This window comes from Schistocerca gregaria, chromosome 1 (assembly GCF_023897955.1).
Source record: "Schistocerca gregaria isolate iqSchGreg1 chromosome 1, iqSchGreg1.2, whole genome shotgun sequence".
NCBI classification, from domain to species: domain Eukaryota; kingdom Metazoa; phylum Arthropoda; class Insecta; order Orthoptera; family Acrididae; genus Schistocerca; species Schistocerca gregaria.
The window spans coordinates 374442560-374468447 of record NC_064920.1 but is presented as its reverse complement, the minus strand read 5'-3'; the positions used below and the strand labels follow the sequence as shown (position 1 = coordinate 374468447).

Here is a 25888-nt window from a genome sequence, read left to right as displayed (position 1 = left end):
TTGCAGTCCTGTCATCAGAGTAAAAGTAAAACAGAATAAGAAACAAGTTTCTGATGATTACATATTTGTCCTATGCGCATTCATTCAGGCACAGTACTCAAAGTCCATAAGAATAATAGCTAAACAATCATATTTATTGTTTAAAGATTACACATATATAGCTACCTGTAAGGTATAACTTAGATAAAAAAAAGTAAGAGGGTAGGGGAAAATGCAACATCAATGAATAACAGATGTTTGCCATTTTATAACATATTTATGCAATATAATGCGTAGTATCAGAAACTTGTATGTACAATATCAGTAATGAACAATGTTGGTTTCCTATAATCTCGATGACTCCAATATTTCATTCTTAGGGAGCAGTGCTTACTCAGTTTTGCGGACATATGAGAAAGCAGGAAGAACATAGTGGGAAGGTAAGGGTATTATCATGGCACTGATATCAGCTCAAAGAGTACTTGTTTATTGTGTGCAATGACTACAATGAGATGAAATTGAATAGTGTAACATTAGCTTTGGCATTATCAGGTAACTGATTTTCAAGTATCTAAATATAAAAATAACTGCACACCATGTGAAATTAGATCGCTAAGTAATTGCATCCTTGCTCATAGGTAATTGTTCGGTAACTAACTAGATTTTTATTGAAGAGAGATGCAGAATAAAAAATGTGCCTAGTGTAATAAGTTTATTTCAATAAATTTACAATTATAATACTGTGTTATTAACTCTTTTGGAGGTAACATTACAAAAAATATCACAAGTCTCAAAGTAGAAAAATTATAAAGTAGAAATAACAAATCTTGTGTAGTTGCCTCATCTGTTGCTCCCAGTATCAATTGCTGAGGCTTGTTCGTTTTGCTCGTTGTTCTTGTTGGTACCCTTCTCTCTTTTACATCGTCCTTCAGCAATAATTTTCAGTCCTGCAACAAAATAAATATGTAGAAATAAACAGTCTTAAATAAAGAGTTACTTCCCACCAAATTTTGTAATGTAATATGACACTAAATGAGAATATTTATGATTATTTTATTCACATGAATACATTCAAAATGGTATTAATTGTCTGACTGCCATAAAACACTTAAATATAAAAAAGTCTGTCGTAGATATATAATAAAACCTACTTCCCATCCAAGACATAGAGAATTAGCTCTTTTCATGGTTTCCAACTCTGAGCAACAGAAGACTAACTCATGGAAAATGCAATTTTTTTTCTTGTTTGCCTGATTAGTTTCTTGATTATCCGTAGTCTTATATATAGGAAAATTGTAGGTTTTATTTAACATAGTCACAGTAATGGCGCTGGGACATTTGCTTAATGTAAGGTACAGGTCTTAGTTTTGTGCAGGTGTTATTTTCTTGGTTTCTATAAAAGTCCAAGGAACTGGAACAAGAACATTTGGTGTATTATTAACTTCAAAATTCTTTTCCTTCTTTCCGTCTCCCACTGTTCAGTTGTTTATTCACTGCTTCCACTTCCTTTATCAGTTTTTGTTCACAAGCTGTAAATGTAATACATTTACACTTGAAACTTCTTGACAGATTAAAATTGTGTGTCGGACCGAGACTCAAACTCGGGACGCAGAAGAGCTTGTGTGTAGTTTGGAAGGTCAGACACGAGGTACTGGCAGAACTGAAGCTTTGAGGACGGGTCGTGAGTCGTGGTTGGGTAGCTCAGTTGGTAGAGCACTTGCCGCAAAAGGCATTGGTCCCGAGTTCGAGTCTCGGCCCGGCACACAGTTTTAATCTGTCAGGAAGTTTCCTATCAGTGCACACTCCGCTGCAGAGTGAAAATCTCATTCTGGAGAGATTTATACTTATTCAGTATGAATGCATGTTGCAAAACCAGTCTGTCCTGTGACATTGATATATAGCGCCCTAACTTATTTTGTGTAGATGGATACATGTAAGGAATGGAAACATTGATACAAGGTGTTGTCGATATGCCATAACTGGATAAACGTTCCACATGTTTGTAATTTCTGCCTCATATGATTGAAATTATAAGTATAAAGGATGTACTAATATGACAGAAAAGATCAGAAATTTTCCACAGTATTCAGCAGTGACTCATATGTAAAAACAACAACTGATTCACATGATTAAATGGTCTTGTTGATAGTTACACAAGGGTACTATCAACAATAAGTGAAAGAAATAGTCTCATAAAAAAGAAAATGTCATCTTAAATGTTGGGTATACAAAAAATAAAGTAAACCAAGGCAGGATCTACACCTCAGCTGTATGTACTTTAATGAAGAAAGCTTTCGATTATGAAGTTTGCTATGACTTGGGAATTTGAAAGAAGTAGTTCACTCATTGCTGACGTACAACACAGGAAGTAACTCATCTGATTTTCAAAAGGAATTTGTGTCAAATGTGACAGTATTGGTGGATGACGAATTTGCTAAACTGTCGCGTTTTTTGTAGCGGAAGTGTATAGTAAGGGGATCAGGGACACCATTGTTAGTAACCATCATCTAAACTGCAGTGCTCCATGTGGCACTGGTGTTCGTGAGGACGGACCGTTTTCACATTCTATACAAATTATGGAGCAAGTAGACCCATGCCTTATCAGTTTAGTAAACGCTTGAGCAGACAGATGGTGAGGACAATGAATAACCAGAAAGTAATGAAGCATGGCTAACAGCATCAAATGTGTGCTGCTGATGACTAATCTCGGACCGCATTCTGCGTTATGCTGAGTAGGTGGTGGTAAATATCAGACAACAGGCAACAATTGCCATAAGTACACAAGACTGTTAGGGTGGCATTACATTCTGATAAATGTTAAACGATTTTTCCGACGATTCGTGTTAGAGCAACATAATCATAAATGAGAAACGGAATTTGTTTATATTCTACAGTATTAATTTATCTAGTTAACCTGTTTTTGTGTATTTATTTACTTTATTTTGGTTGACTATGTTCTCCACATATTCAATTACTACAATTGTCAGTTCTACCTTTCACACTGTTTATGTATGATTTTCTATGTATATGTAGTACCTCTTAAAGCCATTCCTTAGTACTATAACCAAGTACTAATTTAACTGTATTGGGATTATTAATTTATTTAAATTGTTGTACAGGATGAAGCGAAATTCGCACACTCGGGCCTTGGAGCGAGACAACTCACATTCCAGCGATAAAAAAAAAAAGTATCTGAAAAAATTTCGTGCAGTGAATATATCCGTCAGAAAAAGGACGTGAAAGAGTTCCAGTCTTTCAACACTATAATCACAGTTATGCTAATTACCTCTGTCAGCAGCTCACAGTCGTGCTGTATAGTTGGCGTAGCGGACAGAGTTTTGGGTTAGCATGCGGGAGGTCAGGATTCGATCCTGGGTTAGGACGCATTTTTTTTATTTGTTAATTTCATTCGGACATTTCATAATGTAGTGTACACTATTTCTTAGCTCACGTGTATAATAAATTTACAACATTTGGAATGCTGAGCATAACAAAGACGTGGTTACACAAATAAGAAATAGACAGTTAAAACAAATAACTTGTCATAGCACAGAATAACTACAAAAAACAATATCAATTTTGAGATGCTAAAGATGAAAGCACAGAACAATAACACAACATCTAATTGTCATATATACTACATGTAATATGAGCGCTCAGGCGTCACACATTAGCAACTAGTGACAATAATAATGTCCATATTAATGACCGCATGACCTTCGCAACAGAATACTTTGTCCTCAGAACAAAAGAAGTTCAAAGTGACCTGCCTGCACGTCCAAACATTGCTCAACCCGCCGGATCATACAGCTCTGGACCCTCCACAGCAAAGCTGCATCCACATTAACAAGAGCAGCATGAACATGCACTACCAATTCGGGCGGAGTAGAGTACACATGCTCCTTCAGGACGAAATCCACGTAATTTAGGTCAGGTGAAAACGGTGTCCATACAACTGGACCTCCATGTCTGAGCCATTTCCCTGGAAATGTTCTGTCCAGATACTGTCGCACATTGATTCCAGAGTGTGAAGGTGCACCATCATGTTGGTACCATATCCTCTGCCAAACATGTAGTGGAACATCTTCCAGCGCATCAGACAGATAGTTTGAGAGGAATGCAGTCAACTGATCAAGCAACATGTAGGGGCCCAAACAGTTGTGGGTGACATGCGGGTTAACATCACACCAATGGTGGGTATTGTGCATATTGAAGATACCCTCATTAGTGAATGCTGCATCTGACCACATTAAAGTGTTCACAGAGTCATCGTTGGCTTTCTGTCGTTGTTGGAACCATTCACAGAATTGCATCCACTGATGGCAATCTGCAGGAAGCAGGTGTTGCCTGAAAGCAGAATGATAGCACGTTAACGACCATGCGTTGCGAGACACGCAGCTGCCTTGCTAAGCTACATGTACTTCGCTGAGGTTCTTGGTGTATGACCTCCAGAATAGCTTCCTCAGTAGCTAGACTATGGCGAGTCCTTGCGATGGTGGAAGAAGAGAACCTGACTCCTGAAGGCACGGCTCCAGATGACGGTCCGCAGCTCGTGGTCGTGCGGTAGCGTCCTCGCTTTGCGCGCCCGGGTTCCCGGGTTCGACTCCCGGCGGGGTCAGGGATTTTCTCTGCCTCGTGATGACTGGGTGTTGTGTGATGTCCTTAGGTTAGTTAGGTTTAAGTAGTTCTAAGTTCTAGGGGGCTGATGACCATAGATGTTAAGTCACATAGTGCTCAGAGCCATTTGAACCATTTGAAACAGATGACGAAACATATTTGTAACTGGTTACAGTACGCTTGTTCGCCCACTACTTGAATACTGCTCAACAGTGTGGGATCCGTACCAGATAGGGTTGATAGAAGAGATAGAGAAGATCCAACGGAAAGCATCGCGCTTTGTTACAGGATCATTTAGTAATCGCGAAAGCGTTACGGAGATGATAGATAAACTCCAGTGGAAGACTCTGCAGGAGAGACGCTCAGTAGCTCTGTACGGGCTTTTGTTAAAGTTTCGAGAACATACCTTCACCGAAGAGTCAAGCAGTATATTGCTCCCTCCTACGTATATCTCGCGAAGAGACCATGAGGATAAAATCAGAGAGATTAGAGCCCACACAGAAGCATACCGACAATCCTTCTTTCCACGAACAATATGAGACTGGAATAGAAGGGAGAACCGATAGAGGTACTCAGGGTACCCTCCGCCACACACCGTCAGGTGGCCTGCGGAGTATGGATGTAGATGTAGATGGATGGCGTTGACGAGGATATCTAGCAGCATATTCATTAGTGGTAACACCAGCCCAGTTATCAGATGCACCGAGGACCAGAAGCACATCCACATTTCATCTTTTGTGTATACCATACGTCTGCCACACTGGTCTAGAGGTTTACAATGAGAAAATTCGATACGTGTACGCATGTACATGGAGTCTGTCAAAGGCTCGTTACTCCGCTCACAACTAGCCCCTTTCTGGTGAACAGCACATACAGTATAAACACACCGTCAGTCCAGCGTGCTGTTCCTACTAAATCGCATTACCCCTGTGGCAGATATAGTTCTGCGTGATTCATCCCAACACCACTAACTGTGAAATGTTCGTTTTCGAATAATACTGTTTCCCTAATGGTAATAGGCGTGATGTTCCCACAATCTCATTGATAGCATAATAATAATAATAATAAAAAATAATAATAACAATAATGCATTGAGAGACGTACAAAACAGCATGCATTTACCAGAGCCAGTGTTAAAAGGAATATTTAGTGGGAGCAGGATGATAACACATACAAATAGTAACCTAATTAGGAAGTTATTCGCAAAGCACGTTGCTAGCCTACTGGAAACGTAAGGCTCTGACGAAATGTAAAGGACCTGAACGAGGCAAGAACAATAGTTATTACTAATATATGGGACCATTGGAGGAGGATACGAAGAACACAGTTTTTGAATCTAGTAGAGAAAGTGGTGCAAATAAATTGACGCCCATGACGTGGAAAGGGCTTCTTTCAAAGCTGACCAGTCTTCCATTTCTAAGATTGTAGTAAGTGGAATTGTTTTAGAGGACCTGCTGCAATCACTGTTGACGATTGACATGCCAATGCCGTAACATATGGACTACATTTACCAAATAAAAAAAAAAAAAAAACATGTGTCTCAACTCAGGATCGAACCCAAAACTCTATCTACTGCACCAACTGCACAACGCAACTTGTTTGTGCTGACAGAGGTAGGTACCATACATGTGGTTAGTGTTGTCAGGTTGCCACTCTGTAACGTCCTTTTCTGCCGGATGTACTCGCTGAACAAAATTTTGTGGGAAACATTTTTATCGTTAGCATGTGAGGAGTCGCGCTGTGAAACTCGAGCGCCCGAATTACGCTTCACCCTGTACATGCAGTGTTTCTCGAGTTTAATGTTAATGTCATTCGTGGTTTTCTCGCTTTATATTTATTTACTGTTCAACTTGTTACCCCTGTAATTGCATTACCGCTCCACTTTCGAAGACTACATTTACTGCGGATTCCCATCTCATTCTAGGTAAGTAACATCTTTCTAGTGTTGATTTTCAATTATTGTAACTTATTTAACGAGGACAGTTAAAGTCTGTCGATTGTCTTATAAGACGAAAGCCTGTTAGCTGAAGCAATTAATCCTATAGAACATATACACTATTTTATCTTTCATTTATAATTCTGATAATGTTTTCTAGGTATTCATTAGGCTCAGCAAGAAATATATGAGAATTCCTCATTTCACCAAAATAAAACTGTTTACCCAAGCTCTCGAAATGTCTGAACAGCCCAGTCGAGACCTAAAGATACCTTCCCGTGTCTAAACTCTCCCTGTTCATCCAAAATGTATGTCCATGGAACCAAAGTCGTAGAATTTACTCCTCCACACGCACATAGAGGCTTAAAAGCGCCTGCATAACTACTGTCTAGCTTCTGCATGCGTCGACGCTGTAGTTCAATGGGTTCTGCCAGGTGGTCGCGGTTATATGGCTCAGTTGCAAAGGGAGTCGTCTTCCAACATGTTTGTTAAATTTTGGATAGTAGCTCTCGTCCCAAATGCGAAATGCTAATTTTTAATTTTAAGGAGCTAGTCATGGCACCTTTGGCGGTTTCACTTGCTCTTTATTATCCTCTGTGTTGTAAGTCTTGGGGAGTATCTGCTAAGTGCTGTAATAATTCATCCTGTTGCAGCAGTAAGACTGGAGTATTTGCTAGGTGCTGTACTGATTGTCATTATTGCAGCTTTTTCAGAAGTAGGGCTTGGGGATTACGTGTCAGGTACAACACTAGTGGTCTGACTACAGCAGTTGAAGCAGCACAGCTTGTCGACTGTGTGATAGGTGCTGTACTTTCTGGTCTTACTGCAGCAACTGAAGCAGTAAGGCTTGGGACTATGTGCTAGGTGCTGCAGGAATGGTTGTGGCAGTAAGGCGTGCTAGGTGCAGTACTGACTGGTCTTGTTGCGGCAGTTGAAGCTGCGCAGCTCGCAGGAGTTGCGGAACTGCCTGGTGAAGGTGCCGCCCGCGGGGTCTCCGGCGCACACCGGCCGGTAGACGTTCTTGCAGAAGTCCAGGCACGACTCCAGCTGCTGCGCCCGCGCCGCCTCCAGCAGCGCCGCTGCAACACAGGAATCAGCGCTCGTAGACACGGACAAGGGCGTATACAGCGCAGGGTACAGAAGGCCAGCTGCCCCCCCCCCCCTCCCCCGTCACATCCCTATAAAAAATTTTTTCCAAATGAAACGCACGTCCAGTCTTGTGAAACATTCAGTCGTATTAATTCAGTATCACTTTAGTGAAAGACGGAACATGTAATGGATATTAACTAACTGTGCCAGAGCGGTTTATCGTGAAATCTAATAAGAAACTCATGTATAGAAAAACAGAACACTTGAACGACTAGAGATAGGATCCACATATTCAGAGAACAAGTACATTAGTATGATTAGCATTTTGACCACTGATTCAAGGCAAACATAGACATCGTGGCGCACCACCACTTACCACTTACGACTAAAACGTGCCTGCGCCTCTCGTTGTCGCTATAAACCGAAGGTAGTGGACCAATGTGACTTGAGCAGACGTGCAAGATGTCTCGCAGATGTATGCGCGAACCGTACCGACAAATCAGTAAGTTCGAAAGAGGGTACATCATTGGCATGAGACAACGTGACGCATCTATCAGGTTCAAAATGGCTCTGACCACTGTGGGACTTAACATTTGAGGTCATCAGTCCCCTAGAACTTAGAACTACTTAAACCTAACTAACCTAAGGACATCAAACTCATCCATGCCCAAAGCAAGATTCGAACCTGCGACCGTAGCGGTCGCGCGTTTCCAGACTGTGGCACCTAGAACCACCCGGCCATCCCGGCCGGCCATCCATGAGGGAAACAGCTGCTCTTGTGTGGCAAAGAGTTTCGGCAGTGCAACGGGTGTGTGCAGAATGGTTCACGGAAGTCCACAGAACACGACGAGATGGGCTACATCGCACCACCCAGACCATTCTCCCATCTCCCCAAGAAGATCGACACCTCATTCGAATGGCATTCCAGGACAGATCTGTACTCTCCTCGGCTCTGGCGCAACAGTGGAACAGTGTCCACTATCAGGATTGACAGTCCGTCGCCATTTATTATGGCTTGGGTTAGGTGTGCATCGTCCACTTCTCCACCTACTTTTGACGAAAGTGCAGACAGCAGTGGAGCATGGAACGATGTCACTGGGAACAGGAGTATCATCAGATAGTTTTTTGGCCGAATCCAGGTTCTGCTTGTTTGAAAATCATGACGGCATTTTGGCTCGCTGCAGACAGAGGGAGTGGTACCACAGTGATTGCATTTGCACAAGACACACAGCACCAAGTCAATGCCTTATCGTGTGGGGTGCTACTGCATACAACCACAAATCACAGTCGGTACGTGTACAGAGCACTGAGATCAGTGTGACTACATGAATGGCATCCTCCGACATGTAGGATACCCTTTCTGATAACATCCCACACGCCATTTTTCAATAAGCCAATGCACTGCCACATGTTGCTACACGAACACATGCCCTTTTGGTGTCGTAGGATGTCAGCATTTTGGCCTGGCGGGCAATATCACCAGACTTGTGGGCTGTGGTGAAACGAGGCGTTCAGCGATGTGACCCAGCCCCAGTGGGATGTTATCAGAATGGGTATCCTACGTGTCGGAGGATGTCATTCACGTAGGTCACAATGGTCACAGTGCCCTGGACACGCACCAACTGTGATTTGTGGTTGTATTCAATAGCAGGCTGGCCGGCGTGACCGGGCCGTTCTAGGCGCTTCAGTCTGGAGCCGCGCGACCGCTACGGTCGCAGGTTCGAATCCTGCTTCGGGCATGGATGTGTATGATGTCCTTAGGTTAGTTAGGTTTATGTGGTTCTAAGTTCTAGGGGACTGACGACCTCAGATGTTAAGTCCCATAGTGCTCAGAGCCATTTTAACCATTTTCAATAGCACCCCACGCGATGAGGCATTGACGTGGCGCCGTGTGTGTTGTGCGAATGCAATCACTGTGATACCGCTCCCTCTGTCTGCAACGAACCAAAATGCGGTCATGATTTTCAAACAAGCAGAACCTGGATTCGTTCGAAAACACTATCTGATGCCACTCCTGTCCCCAGTGATGCCGTTCCATACACCATAGCTGTCTAGCATATTTCTGCACTTTCGTCTAAAGTAGGTGGAGAAGAGGACGACGCACACGTAACCCATGCCATAATAAATGGCGACGGACTGTCAATCCTGATAGTGGACACTGTTCCACTGTTGCGCCAGAGGTGAGGAGAGTACAGATCTGTCCTGTAATGCCATTCGGATGAGGTGTCGATCTTCTCGGGGAGGCTTGGGGAGTGGTCTGAGTGGTGCGACCTGGCTCATCTCGTCGTGTTCTGTGGCCCTCCTGAAAAATTCTGCACACACCCGTTGCACTGCTGAAACACTTTGCCCCACAAGAGCACCTGTTTCCCTGATGGATGCGTCACATTGTCTCATGCCAATGATGTACCCTCTTTCCAACTTACTGATCTGATGGTGCGGTTGGTGCATACGTCTGCGAGGAATCCTGCGCGTCTGCTCAAGTCACACTGATCCACTGTCTTCGGATTGTATCGACAACGAGAGCCGCAGGCACATTTTGCCCGCAAGTAGTGTTGCGCCGCGATATCGATGTTGACCTTGAACCAGCCATGACATTTAAGTCCAAATTCAATCGAGAAGAACAGAGGTCTGTAGATCCATCTAGATAACAACAAATATTTCACGCTAAGCAACAGTGTAAAACAAGTTTGTTTGCTTGGCGATCCTCCGCAGCAAGCAGTGAAACATTTGTTTTGTAAATAAACAGTATAAAAGTTTGTACTTTTATTTGACTGGTAAAAGCGAAGATCAATAACAACTGACGTCTACAAAGATTGTAAAACTTTTTTCTTTTCTCAGGGACTTGAATGGAAAATTGTGGTTAAGTCCTATGGGAACAAACTGCTGATGTCATCGGTCCCTTAATCTAAGTTAAACTAACCTACGCTAAAGACAACACAAACACACACACACACACACACACAACTAACTAAGTTAAACTAACTTACGCTAAAGACAACACACACACACACACAGACACCCATGCCCGAGGGAGGACTCGAACCTTCGACGGGAGCAGCCGCGCGAACCGTGACGAGGCGGCTAATACCGCACGGCTACCGCGCGTGAATCAGGGACGTGACATCTGTCACTATTTAGTGTGTGCTTCTAGAGGCAAACGAACCTGCATCGCTGAAGCTCTACTCAATAACGTCACACACACTTAGGCCTAACACTCCCGAACTACACTGACGGAAAAAATCGCAACACTAAGCAAAAGTCGTGCGACATAAATGAACGTAGGTTTGCGTGTTTCTACATCTGAAAGACGATATCTGTTCAAATTTCGTACGAGTCACATAAGAATGCCTTTAAGGGAGCGGATACGCCATTATCAACACATTCCTGAGTATGAACGAGGTCGTGAAGTAGGGCTACGAGAAGTTGGACGTTCCTTCTGCGATTCTGCGGAAAGACTTGACAGGAATGTAGCCATTTTACGTGATTGCTAGGAGTGATGATCATTAGATAGTACGGTCGCAAGAAGACAGGGCTCCGGTCGGCGACGTGGCACTACGAGAGGGCAGAACATCGTGTTCGGCGTATGGCTCTCCCGCACCGTACTGCTTCTGCGGCGGCAATTTGAGTGGTAGGTGACACCGCATTGACACAACGAACTGTTATAAATCGGTTACTTCAAGGGCAGCTCTGAGCCAGACGCCCTGTAGCGTGCATTCCACTGACCCCAAACCAACGCCATTTGGGACTGCAGTAGTGTCAAGCGAGAGCTCATTAGAGGGCAGGGTGTAGCTCTGTTGCGTTTTCTGATTCTGTATCAGCGCCAATGATGGCAGTGTGTTGGTGAGAAGGGGGCCAGTTGAAGGCCTGCAGCCAACCTGCCTGTGTGATAAACACACTGGACTTGCACCTGGAGTCATGGTTCGGGGTGCGATTTCCTATGACATTAGGAGCGCTATCGTGGTTATCCCACGCACGCTGACTGCATATGTGAACGTCAACACGGTGATTCGACCTGTTGCGCTGCCATTCACGAGCAGTATTCCAGGGCATGTAACTCAATCCGACAAACTACACTACTGGCCATTAAAATTGCTACACCAAGAAGAAATGCAGACGATAAACGGATATTCATTGGACAAATATATTATACTAGAACTGACATGAGATTACATTTTCACGAAATTTGGGTGCATAGATCCTGAGAAATCAGTGTCCAGAACAACCACCTTTGGCCGTAATAACGGCCTTGATACGCCTGGGCATTGAGTCAAACAGAGCTTGGATGGTGTGTACAGGTACAGCTGCCCATACACCTTCAACACGATACCACAGTTCATCGAGAGTAGTGACTGGCGTATTGTGACGAGCCAGTTGCTCGGCCACAATTCACCAGACGTTTTCAATTGGTGAGAGAGCTGGAGAATGTGCTGGCCAGGGCAGCAGTCGAACATTTTCCGTATCCAGAAAGGCCCGTACAGGACCTGCAACACGCGGTCGTGCAGTATCCTGCTGAAATGTAAGGTTTCGCAGGGATCGAATGAAGGGTAGAGCCATGGGTCGTAACACATCCGAAATGTAACGTCCACAGTTTTAAGTTCCGTCAGTGCGAACAAGAGGTGACCGAGACGTGTAACCAATGGCACCCCCTACCATCACGCCAGGTGATACGCCAGTATGGCGATGACGAATACACGCTTCCATTGTGCGTTCAGCGCGATTTGGCCAAACACGGATGCGACCATCATGGTGCTGTAAACAGAACCTGGATTCATCCGAAAAAATGACGTTTTGCCATTGCTGCACCCAGGTTCGTCGTTGAGTACATCATCGCAGGCGCTCCTGTCCGTGATGCAGCGTCAAGGGTCTCCAAGCTGGTAGTCCACGCTGCTGCAAACGACGTCGAACTGTTCGTGCTGATCGTTGTTGTCCTGCAAACGTCCCCATCTGTTGACTCAGAAATCGAGACGTGGCTGCACGATCCGGTACAGCCATGCGGATAAGATGCCTGTCATCTCGACTGCTAGTGATACGAGGCCGTTGGGATCCAGCACGGCTTTGCGTATTACCCTCCTGAACCCACCGATTCCATATTCTGCTAACAGTCATTGGATCTCGACCAACGCGAGCAGCGATATCGCGATACGATAAACTGCAATCGCGATAGGGTACAATCCGACCTTTATCAAAATCGGAAATGTGATGGTACGCATTTCTCCTCCTTACATGAGGCATCGCAACAACGTTTCACCAGGCAACGCCAGTCAACTGCTGTTTCTGTATGAGAAATCGGTTGGAAACTTTCCTCACGTCAGCACGTTGTAGGTGTCGCCACCGGCGCCAACCTTGTATGAATGCTCTGGAAAGCTAATCATTTGCATATCACAGCATCTTCTTCCTGTCGGTTAAATTTCGCGTACAACATAATGCATGCACGTTTGAATGCTTACAATCAACACTCTGGCGGTTGCACGGGATATTAATGTACCAGCATTTCACATTTGCAATGGATTGTCTCGCTCTGTGATCCTGCAACGTTAATCACTTAAATATGTTACCTAGACAAATGTATTGCCAAAATTTCATTGCTCTACATTGAATGGTTTTTGGTGCTGTGATTTTTTTCCGTCAGTGTATTTTTCACCCAACGTACATCAGTGGGGTTGTCATTCAAAGTACAAAGTCTCATCCTGTTTCAAAACTAGACTATTAATCTTGTCACATTTGAATACAATTTGTTTCACCATTAAGACTGTAACGAGAGTATCAAGAAGGTATTAATCCATTTTTGTCAATAATGGATAAGCAAACTATTTTTAGTAGTTACGACACCAACTGAACAATTCACGGGAAATGCATTCGATATTCGGCCACAACAATACCGCATCATTGGGTCGCCTAATATTTCACGCTACTCTCCGAATGTCTTGACTTCGTTTAGGGCGGAATCGGAAGAATCCAGAAGACGCCGAGTTTTGCAGTGATTGCTCCCACTATTACTATATCAGAGGTGGAGAAAACAAAACAACAAAACTGCAGGCTCGGTAGCGGAGCGAGGCGGCGCATTTATTGAGCCACTGGACACGTACGCGGGGTTCAGATCGCATTGGTCGACTGGACTGAGATGGACGATGGGACAGTTCCTTTGGAAAAGGAACATGATCAGTTCCTTTCCCCATTCCTGTCCTATTTGTGGTTGTGCTCCGTTTGTAATGACCCTTTCTTGTCTTTAAAGGCACCGTTGTCGACGAGAAAGAACGATCCACTGTTGATCTCTCAGACTCACTTTTGCCGCTCCAGCACAGGGTTCTCCCTGACAGAAATCCTGCAAATGTATTTGTTGTCTATTCCTGTGTGTCCCTTTGCTCAGGACAGTCTGATAGTTCCGAGAGTTCACAGCTAGCGGATACGTGTCTCAGCTTGGCGAGCTCCTCCGTGAGCAGAACCCATTACGTATCTTACCGTTTGTTGGAATAAAGGTGGTTTATGTGTCATGTCGCAAGTATGTTTTCTGTGTCATCATTTGAATGTAATAAGGGGAGACCAGTGAATCCTCTCGTCCTAAACACTCAGAAATTTAGGAAACAGTTGTGTACATCCTCTAAAATATAATCAGATGTTGAGCGTATCCTTATCAACGCTCTCTGGCCAGTAATAATGAAAGCGAATTTGTTAATTTTGTTTTTTTCATTTCCTGTTTTGCGCATTTTAGGCATAGACCATCATCAGAACATCAGCGTTAAGAACTTAATACAGAGCTACTAGAGGCTAAAAATCTGTGATAACGATGTGCTCAGTATTAATACAGTGGTAGCAAGTTAAACAATCAAGTGTTGAATGCGAATATTACGCATGACGTATGGTTGTTACTGATAAAACAAGGAAGAGTAAATCCTGACTCTCTATAAGATGTGTTTATTTCTGACGTATTCACCTGCATTAGTCAGTTGTAGTTTGCAGAGGAAATGCTTGAAAATCCCCACAATGGAAATGGCCCTGAACAACAGCCAATGATAACTGGTACGAAAGTGTAATAATGCCTTGGTATCGAAATAAAGAGGACAAGGTTCCATACCCAGTGACATTTATTCCGTGTAGTGACTAGATCACTTTATGGGATTTCTTCTAGAGTACTTGTCGATCTGTGCAAGAATGTCACCTCCAATAACTCAGTTATATTGTGTTGTGATTAAGGATGCTAATTAAAGACGTAAAGGTTTCAGTTTCAGTATCTCACATAATTCGCTCAGTTGGTTTACTGCCTTGACATGCCAATCTATAACACAAAAATAAAAATCAGGAAAATATTTGTAAATATTTTTGGATGTACGTAGGTGAGTCAAATTAAAACTTTAAATATTTTTTAAAATATTACTTATTGTGCAGAAGTGCTACAAAGCCATATCACTTTTCAACATAATCTCCCCCACGCTCAATGCAAGTTCTCCAGCGCTTACAAAGTGCATTAATTCTTTTAGAAAAAAAATTCTTTTGGTAGTCCACACAACCACTCATGCACCACGTGGCGTACCTCTTCATCAGAACGGACCTTCTTTCCTCCCATTGCGTCTTTGAGTGGTCCAAACATATGGAAATCACTTGGGGCAAGGTCTGGTGAGTATGATGGATGAGGAAAACACTCAAAGTGCAGGTCTCTGACTGCTGCAACTGTTGTACGGGCAGTGTGGGGCCAAGCATTGTCATGTTGCAAAAGGACTGCAGTCCACGTCGCACTGATTTGATTGCAGGCCGCAGATGATATTTTAGGAGATCTGTGTATGATGCACTGGTGACAGTGGTCCCTGTGGGCGCGTAATGCTCCAAAATGACGCCTTTTTAGTCCCAAAAGAGAGTCAGCATAACCTTCCTTGCTGATGGTTCTGTTCGAAACTTCTTTGGTTTTGGTGATGAGGAATGGCACCATTCCTTGTTCGCTCTCTTCATTTCCGGCTGGTGGTAGTGAACCCAGGTTTCGTTCCCAGTAACGATTCTTGCAAGGATGCCATCACCTTCTCGTTCAAAGTGCTGAAGAAGTTCTTCACAAGCATCAACTCGTCGTTCTCTCGTTTCAGGAGTCAGCTGCTGTGGCACCCATCTTGCACACACCTTGTGAAACTGGAGCACATCACACACAATATGGTGTGCTGACCCATGACCAATCTGTAAACATGAGGCAGTGTCATTCAGTGTCGCTCGGCGGTTTTCCTTCTCTATGGCTTCAACTGCTGCAATGTTCTGTGGAGTCGCAACTCGTTGTGCCTGACCTAGACAAGGAGCACCTTCCACTGAAGTCACACCATTTGCGAACTTCTTATTCCATTTGTAGACTTGCTGCTGTGACAAACATGCATCACCGTACTGAACCTTCATTCGTCGATGAATTTCAATAGGTTTCACACCTTCACTACGCAAAAACCGAATAACAGAACGCTGTTCTTCCCTGGTGCAAGTCGCCAGTGGGGCGGCCATCTTTATACTGCGACGGTATGTGTACATCTGCCCTATGCTGCCACCTACAGGCCATTCTGCACGCTGTATGTAGCACGCTTACCAACTTACAGGATAACGGCGTAGAATGCCGAAGGCTGCCCTGGAGGCAAAGTTTTTGCACACCACACACGATCTAGTAAAAGGCCTTTCAGTGGTGTCGATGTCCCGTGACATATCAAGTGAGGTTTACCTCTCTCGGAACTATGAGACTGTTCGCTATCTCTGTTCCTGCCTTCGAAAAGCAACGGACAGATCTTAAATCCTGACTCCCAAAAGACTGGAGTCTTCCGTTGTATCTCCCCGTAACTAGATCCTATATCTGCCTGAACGCTCAGAAGTATTCTATATGGCTGATATACTTCTTTGTTCTTTTTAAAACACAGTTTCTACGGCGAATGATCGCTCGTGTTCGTATCGAACCGAAGACTGAAGAGGTACAGTTCATTGCGTAGCCATGTGAAAGGTGCTGTCATGGCTGCCGCTAATCCGTCGCCAAAAGCGTGTTTATTGACAAGTGCCTGTAGTACGATTGTGGAAATTGACTAAGTTTCAGGGCGCGGCGCGATGTTACTGGCAGTTACTCGCGTTTCTGTCTGAAGATAGCGTGTACAGTAGTGCCCATGGACCGTTAAACGAAATGAATCGTAGAGCGACTGTCAGAAACAAGAGTCACAATCAAGAGCTTCGTTGATGGCTAGTGGTTATATCCAGACTGACAATTAATTATGCTAGGTTTTATAGTGTCCAGTGGTTGTACGCTGCTAACACGAAATATTTACATAGAATGGAACGATTGGTAGAAGCCGATCTAGAGAAGGATATTTATGTGTTTCGGAGACGTTGGAAAATGCGAGGCAATACTGACCCCACGACTGATCTTACAAGGGAACCTCCCCATCACACCCCCTTCAGATTTAGTTATAAGTTGGCACAGTGGATAGGCCTTGAAAAACTGAACACAGATCAATCGAGAAAACAGGAAGAAGTTGTGTGGAACTATGAAAAAAATAAGCACAATATACAAACTGAGTAGTCCATGCCCAACATAGGCAACATCAAGGATACACAGCAGTCAGGAGCGCCGTGGTCCCGGGGTTAGCGTGAGCAGCTGCAGGACGAGAGGTCCTTGGTTCAAGTTTTGCCTCGAGTAAAAAGTTTAATTCTTTATATAATCAACTTCGCTCTCTAAAATTCCAGGACATGTTCACATTTGCTTGGACATATGCAGGATTTGACAGTCTACGCAAGGAAAAATTTGAAAACGTTAAACACACATGTTTTCACAGCACAGGGAAAACTGCGCCACTGTGAAACTGTTTCATTCATTTGTTGCAGGTTATGTGACAAACTCTTATGTTTTCATCACTTTTTGGGAGTGATTATCACATCCACAAGAAAACCTAAATCGGGCAAGGTAGAAGAATCTTTTTACCCATTCGCCAAGTGTACAAGTTAGGTGGGTCGACAACATATTCCTGTCATATGACGCACATGGCCTCACCAGTGTCATATAGACTATATCAGAGGTGTTTTCGTGTGGAGGAATCGGTTGACCTATGACCTTGCGATCAAATGTTTTCGGTTCCCATTGGAGAGGCACGTCCTTTTGTCTACTAATCGCACAATTTTGCGGTGCTGTCGCAAAACACAGACACTTAACTTATTACAGTGAACAGGGACGTCAATAAACGAACGGACAGATCATAACTTCGCGAAAATAAAGAAAATAAACTTTCCACTCAAGGAAAGACTGGAACCAAGGACCACTCGTTCCGCAGCTGCTCACGTTAAGCACGGGACCACGGCGCTCCTGAGCTCAAATTATCCTTGATGATGCCTATATTGCACATGGACTACTCAGTTTGTATATTTTATTATTTTTTTCGTAGTTCCACACAACTTCTTCCTGTTTTCTCGATTGATCTGTGTTCAGTTTTTCATGGCCTATCCACTGTGCCAACTTATAACTAAATCTGAGGGGGGTGCGATGGGGAGGTTCCCTTGTTAGAAGGCACGCTGAAGAAAAGCAAAACCACATTTGTACCATTTGTAGGTTTAGAAAATACTTCTTTGAATGTTGATTAGAATGCCATCTTTGAAATTCTGGAGTGATCGGGTTAAAATACAATTATCTATAACGTGTACGGAACCAGACTGCTCTAATTGAAGTCAAAGGCCATGAAAGTGAGGCAGTAGTTGCGAAGGCTGTGGGATAGGATCGTGGCCCGTACCATAATTTGTTTCGTCTGTGAGTGTGTTTAGAGCAAGTAGTACAGGAAGCTGCAGAGAAATTTTGGAAACGAAGTCAAAATTAAATAAAATGAGCGTATGGCATTGTTGGCCGGGAGCCCCCATGCGGGGGAGTTCGGCCGCCATATTGCAAGTTCCTTTTAGTTGACGCCTCTTCGAAATTCAAATTCAGGGAGACTTAAGAAGATATTTAAGATTTTGCCGATGATACTGCAATCATATCAGAGACGGCAAAGGACTTCGAAGAGAATTGGAATGGAATGGACAGAGGTTGAACAATGGTTATACGTAAAATGAACAAACAACAAAAACAAATCTAGTATATCATCCTGTAGTCGAAATACATCAGGTGGTGCTGAGGGAAATAGATTAGAAAATGAAATACCAAAAAGAGTCCTGCTATTTTGGGAGTACAAAATTCGAAGTAAAATACTGACGAGCAGCAACAAGAAACGCGCCTCTGAGAAAGAGGAATACTTTAGCATTGAATAGGAACGTTTTGGAATGTCGTTTCTGAAAGTATTCGTCTATAGTGTAATATAATATGGAAATCAAACATGGACCATAAGCGTTAGAGACAACCAGAGATTAGAAGCTTGGGTATGTCGAGTAGCTGACGAAGAGGTACTGCGTCGCACTGCATAAGAAAGTGCGTCGGGAGCAACTGAGACAGTATGTGTGTAGAGCGATGCTGGGGGAGGGGGGGGGGGGGGGGCAGGAGAAGTCGTGAAGGTTAGGAACAATTGTAAGCTGCAGAAGTCATGCTGATGTGAAGGGACTTGCACAAGATAGACTAATGCGTAGAGCAACGTTAGTCCAGTCTTCGGCCTCAGCAGCTAGTCGCTTATTCCTGCGTGTGTTGGCGCAGCAGACTCAGGACTCGCATGCTGGAGGACGGTGGTTGAAATCTGCGTCCATCTACCTAGATTTAATTTTTCCATGATTCCTCCGGAATACCTTAAGGTGAATGCCACCCAGGATGCTACGTCCTATTTTTTTCCCTCATGCTCCCTACTAACTTATGCCTCATCTCCACTGACCTCATCACCGGTGGGACGTTCAAGTCTAACCTTTCTTCCTTCAAGACGTTTTATATTTTCTATTTTTGTGAGCTCTTCCCGATAAGTGTAAAAGCAACTAGACGTTACGAGAAACTGGAACTCAACCGAAACCTTGTAACGGTAACTGCTGTTAGAATAACGAAAAGAGATTAATACTAAAATTTTTCTCATTACCAACAGCAGTAAGTTTATTCTCGTTCTCTGTGCTGAGAATTATCAGTGACAATGAACCAGGACAAGCAAAAAAGTCACCTTCTGCTAAAAATTTAAATTATATGTTGAGAGATTTAGCGTCTGGAATAGCATTAAGGATGCAAACTATTCAGAGATACGCCACTATAACAGTGCGCTACGTAAACTGCATAATTTTAATGGCTCTGAGCACTATGGGACTCAACTGCTGTGGTTATCAGTCCCCTAGAACTTAGAACTACTTAAATCTAACTAACCTAAGGACATCACACACATCCATGCCCGAGGCAGGATTCGAACCTGCGACCGTAGCAGTCGCACGGTTCCGGACTGCGCGCCTAGAACCGCGAGACCACCGAGGCCGGCTAACTTTAATGAACAATAAAGAAAGGCATCAAAATACATTAATTTTTGCAAGTACTCAGGTTACGATCTTTGAAAGACGTGACAACGAATAACGGGGAGCGTCATATAAAGAGTGAGTACGTATGCTTGTCTGGAAGTATTCCTTTGGAAGTGCCGTGATATTTACCTTTACGCCTCTTCGTTGCGCAACCCGTCGGCAGCGGTACTTGGAGGTGCTTGATGGAAGTGGTAGTCCGTACGCAATACGACACATGTCGTCACTGCCATACGCTGACACACAGACAGCGTGCAGTTAATTTCTGTGCGTGCGCTTTGAGCTAATGTTGAGCTCTGTGGCCTCTGAGAATTACACAGACCTGTTTTTCCCGTTACTTCAGTCAGAAGCTTCAGACACTACGAAAAAATCTGATAAAGGATGACAGGACTGCCGTGAGTAATATTGCATTACATTATTCAACGTTAGTTTTGATATCGTATCATCAGTTGGTCGTGCGTAATTGAATTATGGGTCTCTACTAAACTATAGCGAATCATCGTTATCAAGTGCCATTAATCTCGAAGAATCATAATCGTTTGTGTGTGTATCTGTGTAGCTGGTATCTTTCGTGATACTTATGAACTATACAATAAACAGGTTGAAACTTAGCAAAACAAAGTACATCATAAACTGCAGTGTATCGTTGCTGGATATGCTGTTTGGTGGAACACAACGAATTACCTTGTGACTCAGAAGATATGATCTATCAACTGACCCTTCCTTTCTGTCAAGTTCCGAGAAATATTTTCTTTCTTGTACCTTTATTACTAAAGTTTCATTAGACTAAAACATTTATATATATGTTCTGTGATTTAATAGCAATCAAAATCTCAACTTTTTAAAAATTAAACAAATTTGCTGGAATACCTGTCTGTAAATCATCAATAAGAAACTTTCCACAGAACAAATGTAAATAACAAATTTCCTATTCCTAATCTAACAACTGTTTTTCATATATGAGTCTCTATTTTTGATACATCGAACATTTAATACCAGGAACATTGATTTTTACTTCTGTTATTTTTACATCTGAATCAGAAATCCACCGACAAAATTTGAGAAGTCGTTGAGGGAAATCCTCTGAGTATTTTGGCACAGTGGATCTTCGGTTCTGGAGGCTTGTTGCAGGAGAACAGCATTTCGTTTCATTTCTTACCACTGTGTGTCTCTGTTGCACTGAAAAAAGCTGCATGACAGTGCAAATGTGGACGGTGTGCTGTATATATATGTGTGGAAGCAAGCTTGTTCCGGTCACTGACGGTGCTTACGATTGAGAGTCATTTACACCGCCACACCAAGAAAGTGAAGCAACCAGAAGGCTTGGTCGGATGGCAATTTAACTTCGTACATGCACACACCATCGGCGGGTGTGCAAATCATTGGAGTTACAATTCTGTGTCACAGGCAGAGCAGCCAAAATAATGCATTAGTGTTGTTCGTGTTTAGTTGTGTTAGAAGTGATAGGGTATATAAGGGGCGTGAACAGAGTCAGGTGTTGACACCGTTCCTCACAAGCGACTTCTAATCAAGCTGCGGGCCTATGGGGTATCGTCTCAGTTGTGCGACTGGATTCGTGATTTCCTGTCAGGAAGGTCGCAGTTCGTAGTAATAGACGGCAAATCATCGAGTAAAACTGAAGTAATATCAGGTGTTCCCCAGGGAAGCGTCCTGGGACCTCTGCTCTTCCTGATCTATATAAATGACATGGGTGACAATCTGAGCAGTTCTCTTAGGTTGTTCGCAGATGATACTGTAATTTACCGTCCAGTAAGGTCATCCGAAGACCAGTATCAGTTGCAAAGCGATTGAGAAAAGATTGCTATATGGTGTGGCAGGTGGCAGTTGACGCTAAATAACGAAAAGTGTGAGGTGTTCCATATGAATTCCAAAAGAAATCCGTTGGAATTCGATTACTCGATAAATAGTACAGTTCTCAAAGCTGTCAATTCAACTAAGTACCTGGGTGTTAAAATCACGAACAACTTCAGTTGGAAAGACCACACAGATAATATTGTGGGGAAGGCGAGCCAAAGGTTGCGTTTCATTGGCAGGACACTTAGAAGATGCAACAAGTCCACTAAAGAGACAGCTTACACCACACTCGTTCGTCCTCTGGTTAGAATATTGCTACGCGGTGTGGGATCCTTACCAGGTGGGATTGACGGAGGACATCGAAAGGGTGCAAAAAAGGGCAGCTCGTTTTGTATTATCACGTAATAGGGGAGAGAGTGTGGCAGATATGATACGCGAGTTGGGATGTAAGTCATTAAAGCAAAGACATTTTTCGTCGTGGCGAGATCTATTTACGAAATTTCAGTCGCCAACTTTCTCTTACAAATGCGAAAATATTTTGTTGAGCCCAGCCTACATAAGTAGGAATGATCATCAAAATAAAATAAGAGAAATCATGGCTCGAACAGAAACGTTTAGGTGTTCGTTTTTTCCGCGCGCTGTTCGGGAGTGGAATGGTAGAGAGATAGTATGATTGTGGTTCGATGAACCCTCTGCCAAGCACTTAAATGTGAATTGCAGAGTAGTCATGTAGATGTAGATGTAGGTGTGACTTCTATAAAGTACACGGAGACACACTGTACTCCTGTGAGAAAGCATTATCAGCACCAGACAGGGCTTGGAAGTGCCCTTATTGTAGGTACACGTATGGTGATCTGGTCGAATCATGCAATATCCGGATTTGTGATGCATTCGGATGCGACAGTGGCCCAATGTCGGGATGCATGGGAGTGTGAGGTCAAGCTTACTGGTCTTGAAGGTTCCGGTGGACGACGCCTGACCACCACAGGGCAGGATCACCGTATTACGCACAACTGTACTTTGAACTGGCGGACAAATAAAAGACTCCCTGGAACATTCTACTTCATTCCACACCATACGTCAGAGACTAACAGCCGCCGGACTAGTGAATTATCGTCCCATATGTAGGCTGCAGTTAACTCCAGAAAATAGGTGTGTTTGGAGTGGTGTTGTGTCCGGGCAGTACGTACACCTCATTACCGGCGTCGCCTTGTGTTCAGCGATGAGTCGCGGTTCTGCTCTCAATCTACATCTGCTACCGCGGACGACCGCCGTCGGCGAGTATGGCAACGACCTGGTCGCAGATTTCGATTTCGTTGTGTTGCACCAAGACACAGTGGTGATACTCCTAACGTCATGGCGTGTGGAGGCACTGGTAATGACTTTAGGCCACAGGTGTTACTGATCGACGGATCTCTGATTTTACAGCGCTACGTCACGGATATCCTGTGCCCTCATGTGTTACCTCTTATGGGACAGTATCGTGGTGCAATTTTTCAACAGGTCAGTGTTTCTTCAATGCATAACATGTGTCTGTATGAACTGTCTGCGTGACTTTGAGGTACCCCCATGCCCAACAAGGGCCCCAGATCTGTCTCCAAGAGCACATGTGTGGGGCCAGCTCGGAAGTGAACTCCGTCCCAGTGCGCGTCCAGGTTATCAACGACGATCTTTGTCAAAGATTTGATCAAAGATATGATGAAATATTCGTAAAATTTATTTGACAAAGATCTTTGACGTGGCGCTAAAATTGGGGTATTACACTGTCATGTTTTTCGTCAAAGTTCAAGATGGCTGACAACAATAACTTGTTATTAACGGCAGCAGTTGCATGTTCCACAGTTGCACTGTATGCCCATGTGGAAGAGAAGCGGGAAAGAAAAATGGAAACGTACCTGGGTGAAGCTGTGGGTTTTATGACGAGACGATAAAAGCATTCGACAAAATTTGTTACGTGAGCTTGTAGAGGAGGACGTCAAGTCGTACATAAATTACTTAAGCATGGATGAGCATACATTTCAGTATTTGCTGAGCGAAGTGTATCCTCATGTCACTAAGCACAATACTCACTTAAAAACTGCTATATCTGCAGAAGACAGGCTCGCTGTAACACTCCGACTCCTTGCTAAAGGAGAGAGTTAGGTTAGGTTACGGTAGGTCTCCAATCTTCTTAATCTGTTTTTATATTCAGGGTGCCTCACGTTGTAAAGCGCCTCATCAGCTTCATACATCTCTACTAATTTTGTAGTCGTCGGTACACACCAATTGTATTTACCGGCCATGTGTATAAACACACTACAGATGACAGAACGCTGCAGCGATTCTAGCGCTCAAAGTGGTAACATGGCACATTGCAGTGAACAGAAAACAAGCGACTTTTATGATCAGATCTACACCGAGGCCCTAGATTTGATCAAATTTATTTGAGGACAGACGAGATTTGACACAGTGCCCTATTACACCATCAAACTTCCTGGACAAAAATATTTGACATATCAACCTTGACAAAGAAATTTGATAGTGTAGTACAGGCCTTATGGGCCAGCTTGCGTCAGGTGAAGATACAACGGCCTGATAATAGGCTTCCCAACCGAATCGTGCATACATCAAGGCCAGAGAGGGTGCAACGTCATACTGAGAAGTGGGTCCATACTGTCAAGTTCTCCATATAGCTTACTCCCTATACTAATCACGGAAGTAAAGTCATACACCCCTCAACCCGTGTTGTTTCATTTCGTTTCCTCCTTTCATTATGAGTGCTTCACTTTTTTGTCAGCCCGTGTATATTTACATCTACATTTAAACCTTGCAAGCTACCGTATGGCAAGTAGTGGAGAGCATTTCTAATTACAGTTTCACTTACACCCTTTCCCGTTGCATACGCGAACGGTGTATGGGGGGACGGCTGTCTACAAACCTGAGTGTGAGCTGTAGTTTCTCCTACATTCTTCTTGGTCGTTTCGCAAGACATACGAGGTGTGACTATAAAATAATGTGACTAAAGCTGTCACACAGTAAGTACGCATGCCCCAAAGACGAACGGACAATATTTGTGAAGCGTGAAGCACTCTCTGTCGGCATATCTGGTGTGTGTATACAAATCCGTGTTGCCGCAATCTTTGTTAGTGTAACAACTTTTGTTTTGGCGGAAAGATGACAAGCGTAACAACAGTGCAACGATTGACGTGAAGTTTCAGATAAAACTGCTACTGAAACATACGTTTTTCTAAAAGGAGACAGTTTATCACGTTCGCGGGTGTTTGAATCGTTCAACCGTTTCCAAGATGGCCGAGAAGACGTTCAAGATAACTCATGAACGAGACGCCCTTCATCAGCAAAAACGGATGAAAACATCGAAAAAGTAAGTAATCTGATTCGATCTGACCGTCGTATTCTATCGATTTATGAAAGTGTAGAAATTGACAAAGAATGTGCAAGACGTATTTTATGTAATCAATCAGGTTCTTGCTCCACTCAGAAAATAAGGAAAAAACCCGACTAGAATCGTGGTAGAACAACCCATGTTTCGCAAAATTTTGTACATGGCTGCACTTTCAGAGACCGTGAATAGTTACAATTGAAAGAAAAACAGCCCTCGGTCACTATTTTTAACGAATTAACCGGTTTTCGACACTGCTAGGAGAGTCTTACTCAGAATTAAATCAAAGAATGGTATATATTCTATAACATGGTCACAGGTATGATTGAAAACGTATGATAAGTAGGTATTATCCGTCCGTTTTGCAACCTACACCACGCAAGTAACGAGCATCCCTTAGTGGCTCGCCATCACAGTTTTCTTTATCTTAAATGTCTTTGTGACTAATGCGCTTTTGGCATATTTATTATTTTATAAATGACATATAAGTACTGTCAGTCTTTAACGATAATTCCTACTTATACTCTATCATACGTTTTTAGTCATAATTCTGTGACCCTGTTATAGAATATAGACCATTCTTTGATTTAAATTCTGAGGAAGACTCTCCTAGCATTGTCGAAACCCGGTTATTCGTTAAAAATTGTGACCGAGGGCTGTTTTTCTTTCAATTGTAACCCTTG

At 43.3% G+C, this 25888-nt stretch overlaps 1 protein-coding gene across 1 annotated transcript in view; it reads right to left on the bottom strand.

Moving 5' to 3' along the window:
• Positions 1-677: 677 nt before the first annotated feature.
• LOC126336760 (uncharacterized) overlaps positions 678-25888 on the bottom strand; it is a 50581-nt gene continuing 25370 nt past the window's right edge. Inside the window, exons 2-3 of the mRNA XM_050000804.1 lie at positions 7447-7611; positions 678-926 (exon numbers count right to left, since the gene is read on the bottom strand). Coding sequence (XP_049856761.1) covers positions 820-926; positions 7447-7611 — 272 coding nt within the window. The 3' untranslated portion in view covers positions 678-819. The remainder of the gene's footprint in view (positions 927-7446; positions 7612-25888) is intronic.